General features: G+C 46.1%; 1 protein-coding gene across 3 annotated transcripts in view; it reads right to left on the bottom strand.

Moving 5' to 3' along the window:
* Nucleotides 1–312: 312 nt before the first annotated feature.
* MTMR9 (myotubularin related protein 9) overlaps nt 313–15,739 on the bottom strand; it is a 36,075-nt gene continuing 20,648 nt past the window's right edge. The window contains exons 9-12 of one of the 3 annotated variants that reach the window (XR_010471071.1): nt 13,490–13,641; nt 12,402–12,881; nt 8,763–8,935; nt 313–713 (exon numbers count right to left, since the gene is read on the bottom strand). Coding sequence is in view for 1 of the 3 variants with exons in the window: in XM_005507218.3 (XP_005507275.1) it covers nt 12,739–12,881; nt 13,490–13,641 (295 nt within the window). In the remaining 2 variants the exon portion in view is untranslated. Of the gene's footprint in view, nt 714–4,259; nt 6,123–8,762; nt 8,936–9,056; nt 12,882–13,489; nt 13,642–15,739 lie in introns of those variants that run through there. The other 2 variants (XR_010471070.1, XM_005507218.3) reach the window with 2 other exon arrangements.

Raw genomic sequence — 15,739 nt, 5'->3', positions numbered from 1 at the left:
ACACAAGTGTGATGGGAGCGGCTGAGGGACCTGGGGGCTTCAGCTGGAGAACAGGAGCTGAGGGGAGACCTTCTGATCTCTGAACTGCCTGAAAGGAGCTTGGACCATGGAGGATGTTGGTCTCTTCTCCCAAGAAACAAGCAGTAGAATGAGAGGAAATGGCCTCAGGTTGCACCAGCGGAAGTTTAGATTGGATTATGAAAAATTTCTTCCCCAAAGGGCATTGGAACAGGCTGCCCAGGGCAGTGCTGGAGTCACCATCCCTGGAGGGGTTGAACAGACACGTAGATGAGGTTCTTATGGACATGGGTTAGTGCCAGTGTTGGGTTAACAGTTGCACTCGATGATCTTGAGGGTCTTTTCTAACCAAAATGATTCTGTGATTCTATTATTCTATGATTCTATTATTCTGTGATTCTAAGAGCAAACCGTAATCACAACACTGACCAAGGTGGGCACACTGGGACAAGAAGGGAGGAAGATCACATCTATCTGCCCAAGAGATGGAAAATTGTCAAACGCCAAGTAGAAGCTTTGAAACACAATACTCAGAAAATGGTTTGCTGTGAAATTTTCAGTTGTTCACAAGACCGACTTCCCTGTTTCTTCCTCCTCTCTTCCAATTGCGGCAGTTGGACGAGAAGAGACCTCAGGTGGGGTTGGCTGAGGCCAGTTAGAGCCTGAGAGGACGTGCCGTTTGTCAGGGTCATCTTCTGCAAGGGAACAAAACAGAGGAGGAAAAACCCTGTGATCAGCTTAAAGCCACTTTCCCAACTCTATTTACTGAGGCCATTTGTTAAATAGACTTTGGAGAATAAATAGTGTGTTTCTGAAAAGGACTCTGGTTTCATCTGATAATGTAATGTAAAGCTTCCCTGTCAGGGGCTCAAAACCTGTAAAATCTATGACTTGCCAGATCTGGGAGAAGATGCACAACTGCTCAGTGTGGCTGGGTCCAGGAACCACTGGGTTTCAGTGACCTTGAAGAGCGGAACACCCACTAACTGACCCAAGAAAACCTGCTGAAAACTTATCAGTGCATTTCCTCAAATCTGCAAGATCTCATGGACTCCAATCCCTCATCTCTTAAGTGTCCTGTTCAATTAACCTCCAAACTTTCCCTCTCAAATAAAGCTGACTTTTGGCAGAAGACCTCGGAGGGAAACTTCAGAAAAGTTAAAAAGCATTTAAAATAAAATCTGAAAAAAAAGGCCATCTCTGCAAAATGGAGGCATTACCGCAGCTGCAAAATCATTTATCAAGCACTGGGATCATGTTTAATGTGTCCAAGAACAGGCAGATGCCTTTCCCACTGCCCCACCAGCCTCTCACAGCTGTTAAAGACTGAGCCGAGCAGCCAGTAGCAACATGCAGAGCATCAATGAAAAATTGGCTTGAAAATGTCTTGCCTTTGCTTGATGTCAATAAGGCTTCACGCTACAAGCTAGGGAGGAGCAAAGCATTGAAGAATTCCATTTGCCATCCCCAAATCGTTAGATAATTGATGTAATCTAGCACTATGAGTCTAAACACTTTGCTCTCGAAATTTAATAGTTCTCTTATTGAAATAAAATCAGTTTATTCCTTCTCATTTTACATCTCTCAGGCAATGGGTGCTTTAGATCAACTTTTAAGGATCTTTTCTGCATTTGCAGTGCAATCCCCGGTAGGACAGGTGACAGAGCTGGAATTATACTTTATTTTCTTAACTAGTATAATTTTGCCATCATTCCTGCAGGTTGAACTGTAATTGACATTTTTCCATCCCCCCGCTGGCAATATGAAGGCTGTTGGAATGGGGAAAGGAACCGCATGTTGCCTCCAGCTCTTTATTTATCCACAGCTTTTTGTTGGAGCAAGATACAAACATACATCAGCCTATGCGTTAGCTAAGAACAAGAGCTTGCCAACTCAAGCAGGTTGGGAATTTTCCATACACAAAAAAGAGCAATCTCAGCAAAGTAAAAAAAAAAAATGTCCTTGGGGCAAAAAGGGGATTTTTGCCTAAATCATTCAATTTTCTTTTCATTCCCTTTAAATCAAAACTCAGCATTTTCTTGAACTAAATCCAAAGGGTTTCAAGTCACGTCAGCGTTAGTTTGCTTGACTTCAGGCCACTGTTTGCCTGCTAGGAGTGCAGCTTCGGGTGCCATAATTTGTAGCCTTTCCAAAATAAACAGGAGAGACAAGTGCTTGATCACCAGGTCCCAAAGGGAACAAGGATTCAAGAGGCAATTTGCAGAGAATGGATCCACAGTGAGTAGTAAACATGACAATCTAGATATAACTTCTGCCTCAAGAAGTTCAACAAGGCCAAGAGCTGGGTCCTGCACTTGGGTCACAACAACCCCATGAACGCTACAGGCCTGGGGAAGAGCGGCTGGGAAGTGCCCAGTGGAAAAGGACCTGGGGGTGTTGGTGACAGTGGCTGAACATGAGCCAGCGTGTGCCCAGGTGGCCAAGAGGCCACCAGCATCCTGGCTTGTATCAGGAACAGTGTGGCCAGTAGGTGCAGAGCAGTGACTGTTGGACTGTGCTCAGCACTGGGGAGGCCAAACCTCAAATCCTTGGGCTGGTTTTGTGCCCCTCACACCAAGAAAGGCCTTGAGGTGCTGGAGCGAGTGGAGAGAAGGGAACGGAGCAGGTGAGGGGCTGGAGCACAAGTGTGATGGAGCGGCTGAGGGACCTGGGGGGTTCAGCTGGAGAACAGGAGCTGAGGGGAGACCTTCTGATCTCTGAACTGCCTAAAAGGTGTGCAGGACCTTGCACTTGGCCTTGTTGAACCTCAAGGTCTTAAGAATGCTGAAACTCAGCAGATTGAGGCTGTTAGCACTTTGTTTTTCAAAACCCAAGTGTTTTTATTTAGTGCCACTGTGGGGTTCTTTTCAATGCTGACAGTTTTTTTCCCCCTCAAGCAGTGAAAGAAAACAATGAGGAGGAAATACCATTGTGCTTTAAATGTAGCTCAAAGATACTGGACTTGTTTGAGTTGGTCACAGTTTTCCTGCTGGTAAACGTCAAGACAAGCCTGTGGCATCTGCCTTTCAGAGCCAGAGATGATGACACTTTGATTTTCTGTTCCAAGAGTATTGCTGGTAGCTTTAGATCGCTTTATCTTGTGCTGTAGGTCATGCTAATGGAGGGATTTGCTCTCAAAGCTCAGGATCTGCTCCTTCAATATCCTGAAGTCCTGGCAGACAACCCAGCCACTACACAACAGATAAGAAAACATGTTTCTCATATAAATATTTGGGATATTCCCTGTCATCACAGCCTTGAGAGGCAGAGCAGCTTGCTGGAACACATCCTACTCTCTTCCCCTTGGCTCTTTTAATTTGCATTTCCAATATTTCTCCATTAGTGTGTTTTTGAGCTTCAGACTGGCTTTTCTTCTTTTCAGTCTCTCTGCGGATTTAAAACAACAAAAAAATCCAAACCCACAAAACCTTGAAATCCAGATACGATAAAAATATAAACCACACAAGCTTCTCAGTAGTTTGTAACCCTCCCTCTCTCCCTGGAGCCCTTTTTGGGGAACTTTTGTCATGCACAGAGGCTCTGTGAGCAAGATACACACAAGCAAAGACGAGTGAACTACAAGACTGTGCTGACCACTGAGACAAACACCCAAAGTGTCTTCGGTGCCCAACCAGGCACTCATTGTGTGGGAGGGTTGGCCTCAGCCACTTGCTGGAATGGACTGTCCACGTTGCTGAGATGCCATCAGCCACCTCAGGGAGTTGGGTTCTCTCCTTCTCATCTTGAGGTTTTTCCTCTTGTACCCTCGAGCTGCTGCCTGCCACATCTTGACCGCCTTACCTCTGTTTTACCTTCCTTATCTCGCATGGCTCTGCGATGTTTCTCACAATTTGGCTCAGAGGCAGGGTTATCCAGCTGGGCCTTGGGTCACAGCTGAACCTACAGGACAGGGCAGTTTCAGGCCCAGCTTGCTGGAAGCTCCATCTAGTTTGTGTTCACAGAATCACAGAATGTCAGGGGTTGGAAGGGACCTGGAAAGCTCATCCAGTGCAATCCCCCCATGGAGCAGGAACACCCAGATGAGGTTACACAGGAAGGTGTCCAGGCGGGTTGGAATGTCTGCACAGAAGGAGACTCCACAACCTCCCTGGGCAGCCTGGGCCAGGCTCTGCCACCCTCACCCCCAACAAGTTTCTTCTCAAATTTAAGTGGAACCTCCTGTGTTCTAGTTTGAAGCCATTACCCCTTGTCCTACCATTGGTTGTCACCGAGAAGAGCCTGGCTCCATCCTCCTGACACTCACCCTTTCCATATTGATAAACATGAATGAGGTCACCCCTCAGTCTCCTCTTCGTGCCAGTTTAATGCTCCAGATGGTTACCTCGGTGTCAAAGGAGGCAACTGGCTTATTAAATCACTCTTTGTCAGCCTGAGGGATCTGCCGTCCTGGTGTGATACTGGTCTAGAAGAGAACTTTACACTGAGTCAGGCTAGCAGATAGGGTAAAACCACCAGCGAGTGATTTCAGATGCTCCGTGCATCATCCTTCCTGAACAGAAAATGTCCTTTTGCTCAATTGCATGTGTGTATCAAGGCCCTGGAGACAACAGAGTCTTCTCTTTTAACCTCTGCAGCAAGCCACGTGAGATCTGTTTGCCCTCACTGCAAGGCTGGATCCATGGAAAAGGAGGCTCAGGGGAGACCTTCTTGCTCACTACAACTGCCTGAAAGGAGGTTGGAGCATGGAGGGTGTTGGTCTCTTCTCCCAAGTAATAAGTGACAGGATGAGAGGAAATGGCCTCAAGTTGCACCAGGGGAGGTTTAGATTGGATATTAGGAAAAATGTCTTCATGGGAAGGGCAACAACAGGCATTGGAACAGGCTGCCCAGGCCAGTGGTGGAGCCACCAACCCTGGAGGGGTTTAGAAGATGCATAGATGAGGTTCTTAAGGACATGGCTTAGTGTCAGTATGAGGTTAACTCAATTATCATTAAAGTCTTTTCCAACCAAAATGATTCTATGGTGCCCTTCCTGAGACCATCCATGGAGTCGCACTAGAGGCACGTGCTTCCTCTTTCATTTGCTCTCAGACTCTTCAGCCTGGAAAAGTTATTGGTGAGGTGATGATACGATGGAGGTCTATGAAATACTGGCAAGGAGAAGTTAAGGAACGACTGTTTCCTCAAAAAAGAGTTAAGATGCACCAGATGAAATTATCTGGTTGCACCTAGAAGAAAAGGAAGTGCTGTCTGGCAGGGTGTGTGATTCAGCCAGGTAACCCATGGTCACGGGACATCGGAGATGCCAAACATGACATGCATTCAAAAAGCAGCCAAATATGGGAAAGAAAAATCCATCAAGGGTTATTTAACACAAAGACAAGAGCTGTCAGTGGGTGTCCCTGAGCAATACAGCATCAGGAGGTCAGTTGTTAGTTTTTCCTCCATGTGTGGTGCCCTAGAGGCCTTTGAGACAAGGGCTTGGATGACCCTTTAGTTTGACTCAGTTTGCTGAAGATACTGCACAACCTACAGCAGACAGAGTGATATTGCTAATACTCCCATAGATTGGCTTCCCAAGGGATTTTAAATGCATTTTTTGAGGCTCTGCAGTGAAAAAGAGTGTTCTTTGTGTTTATTTTCCTACTGTTGCTTCCCCTCTTTTTAAAGAGAGACAGCTGCTTTGTGAATGGTCCTTAACAGTTCTTTCAAACTCAATTAGTCACTTGGGAGCCGGGAGTTGTGAGCACTCAGCTTCTATAGGCAGCAAAGGATTTTCTCCTCTGCAGCTTCTGTTACAGCCTGTTTTTCCAAGACGTCCCCACTTGGTGAGCTGAGGCTTGAAGAAGTGGCCATTTGTTAGTGTCTGAAAGCCTTGGAAAGAGTGGCCAGTCCTGCTTGGTGCGCTCTCCCAACTTTTGAAATGTTTTGAAAGCAATTTCATTCATTACTTCACTTTCAAGAAACTGCAGTGCTTTCTGCTTTTGATTTAAGTGCTCGGTGCTTTGTGCAGGGTCTTCTGCTGATGTCCTGTAGCTGTGCCCAGCCAGGCATTAAGTGATGTGATTAACAGCTGTCACATGTGGTTGACTCTGTTGTTTCTGAGTTTAATGTTGGTCTTTGTGCTAACTGAAAATTAAGACCTAAAAAAAAAGAGTATATATTAATATTTTGTATGACATCTTTTTCTTTATTTAGTTAAGCTTGCCAGATTATTTCCTTTAGGTACCTTTAACAAAAATGTTTGAATATTTCAGGATTCCTTTTCGGGTTGCTGAGCTAAAGGTTCCAGCTCAGTGAGCTGGATGCTCATGGGGGCCTGGGATACTTTAAATGTCTGATTTTCACGCTCTGGACTCCTGCCCAGAAAATGTTTCCCCAGAGCAGGACACTGCCATGAGAAAAAGAGCTGAGCTGGCTTAGTGCAAGTGTGTAAGGATGACCATGCTGGTCATAGAGAAGGTACAAGCATCACCATGCTGGGTCTCCATCAATAGTGGATGTTAAAAGAGAGAACACAGAGAACAGGACATTTCCCAGACCCCAGTCACAAGAGCTTCCATGACTTAGAATCATAGAACCATAGAATCATTTTGGTTGGAAAAAAGACCCTCAAGATCGTTGAGTCCAACCATCAACCTAAAACTGACACTAAACCATGTCACTGAGAACCTCATCTATGTGTCTTTTAAACCCCTCCAGGGATGGTGACTCCACCACTGTTCTGGGCAACCTCTTCCAATGCCCGACAACCCTTTCTGGGAATAAATTGTTCCCAAAATTCCAATCTAAATCTCTTACCAGGGCAATCCCTGGTATCAATCCAGGCTGGGGATGAAGGGATGTAGAGCAGCCCTGCTGAGAACAACTTGGGGGTGCTGGGAGATGAAAGACTGGACATGAGCCAGCAATGTGCACTTGCAGTCCAGAGGCCAATTGTATCTTGGGCTGCATCAAAAGGAGCATGAGCAGCAGGTTGAGGTTGGTGATTCTGCCCCTCTGCTCTGCTCTGGTGAGACCCCCTGCAGTGCTGGTCCAGCTCTGGGTCCTCAGCACAGGACACACATGGAGCTGCTGGAGAGGGGCCAGAGGAGCCCCAGAAATGATCCGAGGCTGGAACAGCTCTGCTGGGGGACAGGCTGAGAGAGTTGGGTGTTCAGCTGGAGAAGAGAAGCTCCAAAGACCTTCGTGCGGCCTTTCCAGACTTAAAAGGGGATGGAAAGAAAGATGGGGATGGACTTTTTAGCAGGGCCTGTTGCAACAGGACAAGGTGGGATGGTTTTAAACTAAAGGAGGGAAGATTCAGGTCAGACAAGAGAAAGAAATTGTCTGTGCTGAGAGCCTGTCTCAGGTTGGCCAGAGAGGTGCTGGATGCCCCATCTGAGCAACCTGAGCTGGTGAAGATGTCCCTGCTCATGGCAGGGTTGGACTAGATAAGCTTTGAAGGTCCATTCCCATCCAAACTATTCTATGATTCTACAAGATGGCAGGTCTGATGCCAGAGGACTTAAGGGCGTTTGGAAAGCCAGGCTGGAGCTCAGGTGAGTCACAGACCAGACATCAAGCAGAGTTTGTCTCTGTCTCCACTCCGTCCCATCAGGTGTTTCTACACATTGAATCTAAACATTGTGTTTTACACGCAGACAATAGGGGCTATAGAAACCCATCCCAGCTGCCCTGAACAGGCTGTTTGCACAGCAGAGCTTTTTTAAAGCATTGTTTTTTCATGATTGGCATCTCAATTGTAGTTTGAGTCCAAGACATGGCTTCACATTGTTTTTATAACATTTCAGAGCACTTATTTGGTTTTAAACTGTTGGACTAATGATGCTCAAATAAGAACAGAAGAAGGAATGTTAAATAAAAAGAAATTCAATGCTTGATGAGATTGTTACTTTCCCTGTTCCAAAATTCAAGCTTAAACCAAATAGGGCTGCCTGATTATAGCTACAAATGTTTTAATAGATCCACTCTGATTCAAAAGCTGGGACTTTTGCATACATTTTGCACAAATAGGGACTGAATATCCATCTTCTTGCATCAAAACCCTCAGCACCCCCCACTGTGTTACCATGTGGGACTGCACAAGCTGCAGGGCAGGACACACACCCAATTCTCCAAGAGGAGACTGAGGGGTGACCTCATTAATGTTTACAAGTATATAAAGGGTGAGTGTCAGGAGGATGGAGCCAGGCTCTTCTTGGTGACAACCAATGATAGGACAAGGGGTAATGGATGCAAACCGGAACACAGGAGGTTCCACTTAAGTATGAGAAGCAACTTGTTGGGGGTGAGGGTGTCAGAGCCTGGCCCAGGCTGCCCAGGGGGTTGTGGAGTCTCCTTCTGTGCAGACATTCCAACCCGCCTGGACACCTTCCTGTGTAACCTCATCTGGGTGTTCCTGCTCCATGGGGGGATTGCACTGGATGAGCTTTCCAGGTCCCTTCCAACCCCTGACATTCTGAGATTCTGCTGAAATACCAAAAATCACAAAAATGCTTCACCTTCCGGAGAAATTGCATAAACTGAAAATGATGCCATAGGGAAACCACCCAGCAGTTCACAACCTACAGACCCACCAGCCAAGAGAGCTCCAGAGTTTCCATGCTTCTCAGCCACTGTTTCTAAGAGCTGCTTGTCCTTTTTTGTTCATTTTCTCCTGCAAAGTACATGAAAACACCCCACCACCCTTAAAAAAACAACAGGTAACCGTGACTGCAGCTCTACTGATGGACTTTCTTGCAAAGTTTTGCTGCACTGTTTGAAGATATCTGTCTTCCTACCTTTAGAGTTCAAGGATTAAATCTCAGTGAATTTGTTAATCGATCACGTGCAGAGCTGGTGTCAAAGGACCATGTGCGGAGTTCTGCGAACCACACGCAGGGTCTCATCCTTCTATCCTTCTCCTTTCCATGCAGCACAAACTCCTTTTCTACCATCACAGCTCTGTGTTCAGCTGTAAAAAACACACACGAGCCAAAATGAACCAAAGTTGCAGGTTACATCCAAATCACACGCACACAATCCCTCCCATGGAAAGTGAAGGCAGGACTAATAAAGAATATCCAGCACGGTAATTAAAGAACTTTTTAGTCTTCAAGGTTTTAATTTGAACAGACATTTCTACTACGTTCTTACCATATCTACAGCAAAATTTACAGCCGCTGTGTATCTGTTTTTCCCCCCCCGACATGGCTGAGCAATTAGAGTCATTTTTCCTCAGATTTGATACATTTTTTTGCAGTATATTTAACATCACACAGCTGGGATTCTGTACACGTACAGTATATTCTAACAACAGCACACAACTCCCAGCCCTGTGACTTATTCAATTAAAAGAGAAAGAGAAGATTGATGCAGCAGCCGAGTCCAATTAGCAATTCCAGATGTTCGGACAAAAGTGTACCCATCACTAATTAGTACAAGTTAACAGATACATAGCACACATCACACAGTGCTGTTCAATGTCACAGTTACAAAAAAAGGAGCGCTAGTATAGACATTTTCCCCTCATACAGGAACCTGTACACGACAGCACTTCCCAAGGCCTTAGCAAAGCATACATTAAACGCCAATATGCTGTACAGTGCAATTTAAGTTATATCATATGCAACGTGGACAATAGTGCATTTGAACCGGTCGCCACATTCAAGAGTTAGCTCAGTACAATCAAAATATTGAAGGTACGTATTTCCCTTATGAAAACTGTGCAAGTTAGCTCCTTTCTTTTTGGTAGACGGCAGAGTGTTCGCATTGATTGACCTCAAGAGTTTGGGGAAGGGGTTCCTCAGCGCCCAGCTTATTTCACACAAATAGCAGAAGAGCAGAAGCGGAGGTGTCAGCAATTCGAGGGCAGTAACAGACTGAAGAGCCAGAGCCAGGCGCTGCCCCAGGGCTCTGAGCTTGAAAAGACGCAGGTGACCTGCAAACGGGGTGGTGGTGGCTTCACAGAGCAAAGCCCAGCAGGTATTCCCCTCTCAGAGGAAGCAAACCCATCATCAGCATTAAATATGTGAATAAATACAGTGAACATGCAGGTAAGCAAAGAACTGGGCTGCAGTTTGTATTACCAATAGCCACCAGACTGGAGCCTGGGAAGCAGTGGGAATGTAAATGTTAAGAGAGTGTGCAAGTCTGAGGCAGGTCCTCCTGGGAGAAGAGCTCTTGGAAGGGTCTACACATCTTGTCTCAACTCCACCACGTGCAGTACCTCGCAGGTAACGTCTCCTGAAAGTGATTATTTGCAGGTTAAGCCAAGCCTGGAGCTGCTGCTGTGAGCACAAGGTGATGCACAGCGGAGGAATGGACGAAGAAGCCGCTGCGGCTGCTCAGAAGGACGCGAGCACGGTGAGATGAGGTTCTGATCCACCACCACCAAACCAAGGCAAGAACACTTGGGTGCAGGTTCGGTCCCCAAACACAAGCAAAGGATGAAACGCCAGCTTGGAGAGAATTTTCTGCCTTTTGTTGGCTGTCACAGCTGGTTACCCAATTCCCTCAGATGCCTGCAGTTTGCATGAGAGACTCGAGCAGCCAGGCAATTAAATCAAAGAAAAAAACCACAAACCCTCTTTGCTTCTCTATTATTTAGCTCAATATATAATTACTACGTTAGGAAATTGCATAACCTTTAAGTGTGTTTTATGTATAGTCTATTACGGGGAAAATAATGCCTTCTGAATCCTTCCCATCTGGCTACTGATAATGTATTTCAGATGTACAGGAACAGCAGAAATCCTGACTTGGACATGGATACAACACCCAAGCAGGTGCAGAACCTGTAGACGTAATTTTAAAGGCCGAGCAATTATTTTAAGGGCTTACTTTCTGCATATATGGCAAATATGTAACTCCAGAAGCTCAGGTTTGGTGGTGGGAGGAAGGCAATGGGCAACTTGTGCCTCCCCTGTCAGACTGTACAGACCACCAGCCACCACAAGAAACCTTCCATATGTCAGACTTGATTTAGTCAACAAGATTGTCACTCTCCAAACCTAAAAAGTACAGGGAATTATACTTCTGCCTTAAGGGAACAATGTTTTAAAAGAGCTCTTTTTATTTTTTAAGCCAGCTGACTTTAGGACTAAGTTTAGGTTAGTCAAGAAGAAAATAACTAAGGAAATAAGGACCGAAGCAAAAGGCATTAAGGTAGCACTTGATTGCTATCACATAATTTTACATGGCTTCCTTGGTTACAGAACTTTTCTTAGAATATATTTAGTGGTCACATTATTTTTGCAGAAGATATCTCTCCAGATACTTCTATGACAACTAAAGATCCTGCATTTTCACCTACATTTATCTTTATGTGAAGTGGCTTTTAAATAAAGGCGGCTTCATTCCAAACCAGCATAGATTACATGGAAACTCAGCAGTTTCCAGAGACCAATGCTGACCTAACGCAGCTCCATTCATTCCAGCAGAAAACAGGCCAACAGCAAATGTCTTTTAAGATAATTCCCAGCCACGTGCTCTGTTAATTCAAGTCTTCCCAGTCGTGCACACCTACAAATGGAACCAAGCTGAACAAATGCCCAGGTGAGTTAGTCTTTCAGACCCGCTCTTATGTCTTTAGAAACACAAAAGATCAGCTACAAAATACTTGGGGGAAAAAAAGCTTACCCCTAAAGTCTTTAAGCAGTTTTAGCAGCTACAAATGATCTAAATTATCAACATATTTGTAGTGTGATGGCCTCTTAATCTGCAGCAGCTACTTGATATGTTAAGATCACACGAACTTCCAACTTCTGCTTTTGATGTTCCACAAAACGTATAGCAAGAGCACAAGAGGACAAAGCACACCAGGTGGAACAGAAGGGTTTTGTTGAGCTGTAGGTCGAGCGCTGCTCTTGCACCCCAGCAATGCTGTGAACCTGTTCTAATGTACAAAACCAGCCAGTGCAGCACAAAGTTCCAAGAGGGCCATTCGACTCGAGTTAAAAGGACAGCGCTGAGCTGCTGTTTTGCAAGTGAACACCTCCGCCAACTAATAACCTTGTTTCTTATCTCCAGGTAGAATAAAAAGCTTGTTATTCCTTAGGAGAGATTTACCCAGAGGGACAATTCCACCTGAAGGTCACGGCTTAAACATTAGCAGCAGAATCCCTACTTCGCTTCTGTATTGCACTGAAATGTCTTGCTCTGGTTTGCTTTCAACTCACTGCTCCCAAGCCAATGCTTAACACACAAGAAGACAAGTGTTAGATGTGAAGGATACTGAAAGTATCACACAGCCTGGCAGAATTTGTAGTTAGGTTATCCCTTTTTCTAGTTTTCCCAAGAAATTAAGCTGCCTTACTTACTCTTGGAGAGAAAAGGTGCTTTCAGACAAAATGCCTTTCCCTATCTGTACAGAACTTCGTATGTTTATCTTGCCAAGTGTTTAGAAAGTTCAACAAAACCAGAAAAAGTCCAAAATAAACCTGAAACATCCTGTTCTCTTGGTCCATCCTGATCATCCATGCAGTTGGGTGGAGGTAAGAGTTCCAGCTTCTGCTGATACTGCACATAATTCCGAAACAGAAAAGCTGCCGAGAGAGGACGCTACGCCCAGTTGTTTGTGTCTTCTGTAAACAAAACCAAAATCCCTCCCAAAAAGCAGAGAGGTACATAGTGTGACGGTTTCAGCAGTGAGAGGGTCAACTGTACCCAGAGGGCTCTGCAAATCATGCACTTTCCATGTTTAGTCTTTAACGTAAAGGGGATTGGAAAGGAAAGACCTGAGGCACAGCCCTGCCAGCTCACGGGTTCTTCACCCTATTAATTTGCTTCCATCTCTGCCAGCTGCCTCCTCAATGCATTAACCCTTGCCTGAAGCTCCTTGTTGTTGTTCATAATTTTGATCATTTCTTCCTGGGCTTCATCTAGGTGCTTGGAAGATCTGTTCCACCGAAGAAAGACACCTGAAAGCCCAGAGACAGCACAAGTCAGACAGGTCTCTGGTTACAAGGACAAAACCTCACTCATATTCCATCAGCTCTCAAGTAACACGCATCCAGTTTATGCCTTTTTTCCCTTACGCTCCCCGCTAAAGAGCATTTAGAAATACTGACCCACCTCTCTAAGTTCACCACTCTATTAAACATGGTTAATAAAGAAAAAATTAGGGGTCTTCATTCCTTTTTTCCTCTCGTACACTGATCACACCATATCCAGTATCCACCCTGCTTGCTTTACTGTCATTAACTCCCCAGCATATGTGGGATGGAAAAAGTTTCTGCAGCAGGGAACCTACTGCACACAGATTATCCTGGCCAGCTGGTCAGTAATGGAGAAAGGGAAGTCTTGGTTGACCCAAACTATTCTGTGATTCTATGATGGAAAACAAAAGGTTGAGGCCTGCCCAACATCTATACATTAGGTTAGATCACTGCAGAAATACTGCGCTAAGAGGTTAAATGGTACTAGGAATGCTCCCCGGCAAAGAGCAGAGACAACGAGTGAACTCTTCCAAAGTTTTACAAGTAGCCACAAAATATATATTATCTATAAGAGAAAGAGCCTGGTTTACCTTCCCAGAGCAGAAGGCTCTGTGGGGCAACAGAGGGCCAGATGACAAGGCTGTTGGCCTCAAAAAGAGGATTCAGGAATTTGTTCAGCTCCTCAGGCCTGTTCACCCAGGACCACAGGGACATCGTCTTCTGCGGCAGCTTCAGTTTAGACCTAACGAAGCATAGAAACAAGTCAGCTTTCACTTTTGAAGAGACTCGTTTTGTTAGAACTCCACAGACTAGAATGCCACAAGCTTTCACAGAATCCCAGCCTGGTTAGAGTTGAAGTGACCTCTGGAGATCCCCCAGTCCAACCCAGCTGCTCACGCAGGGTCACAGAGCAGATCACACAGGTGGGTCCAGGGGGTTTGAATGTCTCAGAGCAGGAGACTCCACACCCGCTCTGGGCAGCCTGGGCCAGGCTCTGGCACCTCCCAGCAAACAAGTTTCTGCTCATGTTCACATGGAGCCTCCTGTGTTTCAGTCTGTGCCCGTTGCCCCTCACCCTGGCGTTGGGCACCACTGAACACAGTCTGGTCCATCCTCTGACACCCACCTTGAGATATTGATCCATTGATCACATCCCTCTCAGCTTCTCTTCTCCAGCTCAACAGCCCCAGCTCTCTCAGCCTCCTCATCACAAAGATGCTCCAGACCCCTCAGCATCTTTGTGTCCCTCCGCTGGACTCCCTCCAGTAATTCCTTGTCCTTCTTCAACTGGGGAGCCCAGCACTGGACCCACAACTGCAGATGGGGCCTCCCCAGGGCAGAGCAGAGGGGGAGGAACAACCTCCCTCCACCTGCTGCTCACACTCTTCCTCATGCACCCCAGGTATCGTTGGCCTCTTGGCCACAGGGCACATTGGTGACTCACGGTCACCCTGTTGTCCCCCAGAACTCCCAGGTCCTTCTCTGCAGAGCTGCTTTCCAGCAGCTCAACCCCAACCTGTGCTGGTGCCTGGGGTTGTTCCTCCCCAGCTGCAGGACCCTGTACTTGCCCTCATTGAACTTCATCAGGTTCTTCTCTGCCCAGCCCTCCAGCCTGGCCAGGTCTCGCTTTCCCATCTGTTACTAGCCCAGACAATTCAGGCTGATCCCTTCAGTACCTTTCACCAACATCACACAGGGTGTAAACCTCAAGCAATTTACTCAACCTGGCCGATTATAATTAGTGTCAAAGAAAAGATGGGGAAATAGCACTTGTAAGCTGGGTGGAAGCTGCCTTCTGTCTAGATTAATAATTGGTCACCTCCCCAAAATGGTTCAACTGCCAGGTTTTGAAAGGGATTGAATTCCTGTGTTAAGATAGATCTAGGAGGTGTGGCAGCTCTGCACCAAAGAAGGATCATATTGCAATTCTCAGAGTACATTAAAGCAGAGTTATCGCTGGAATTGTGCAATGGATACGTCTGATTATGTCCCATTGGTGGCAGGAAGCATCTGAGCGCAGAGAATCACAGGATGGTTTGGGTTGAAGGGACCTTTAAAGCTCCCCCAGTGCCACCCCTGCCACGAGCAGGGACATCTTCACAGCTCATGTTGCTCAGAGCCCCATCCAGCCTGGCCTGGGATGTCTCCAGGGATGGTTCATCCACCACCTCTCTGCCCAACCTGGGACAGGGTCTCAACACCCTCAGTGTCAAAAATTTCTTCCTCACGTCTAGAGAGAAAGCTCTGCCGCTCTCAGGGGTTAACCCCACCTCCAGGAGTCACACAGGGGCCTCAGTTCCTCAGATTCTGACAAATCTAATTCTGCTTGCACCAGCAAATTCAACTGCCACCCAGGCAGAAGATTCACCATCCCTGTGAATACTTCAGGCAGCACAAGCTTAACATCAGATTCCAGACATTTTATGTGCTCACAGGCTGACATATGCAGATGTGACAGGCAGGTTATTACATGTAACATTCAATACCCTTTCAAATTTCATCTTATTGGTTTCAAGTCTAACTTGGTTTTGCAGATGACCAGTTCAGCAGCCCTGCAAAAGACAAGACGAGTCTCTTCTATGCAAAAACGACTTTAAGAGCAGGGAGGTTTATAGGAAGCTTTAAATTGCCTTATCTGTGCTATAAGCTCTGGTTTTCCCTTCTAGTTATTCAGTGCTCTCCAGTTAAGCAGGAGACCATCCTACATGATTTTACTGGAGTCAGGAGTCCTGAGAACAGAACTGGCGAGACGAAAACAGGAATCCAAACCTCTGTGGCAGGTGTGGGAAGCTCCTGCCCTCCTGTTTGCTACTCCCAGCAGCCCTACTCAGGGCATGCCT

Source organism: Columba livia, chromosome 3 (assembly GCF_036013475.1).
Source record: "Columba livia isolate bColLiv1 breed racing homer chromosome 3, bColLiv1.pat.W.v2, whole genome shotgun sequence".
Classification (NCBI taxonomy): Eukaryota; Metazoa; Chordata; class Aves; order Columbiformes; family Columbidae; genus Columba; species Columba livia.
Note: the sequence above shows the minus strand (reverse complement) of the source record. Positions and strands in the feature narration are given on the sequence as shown.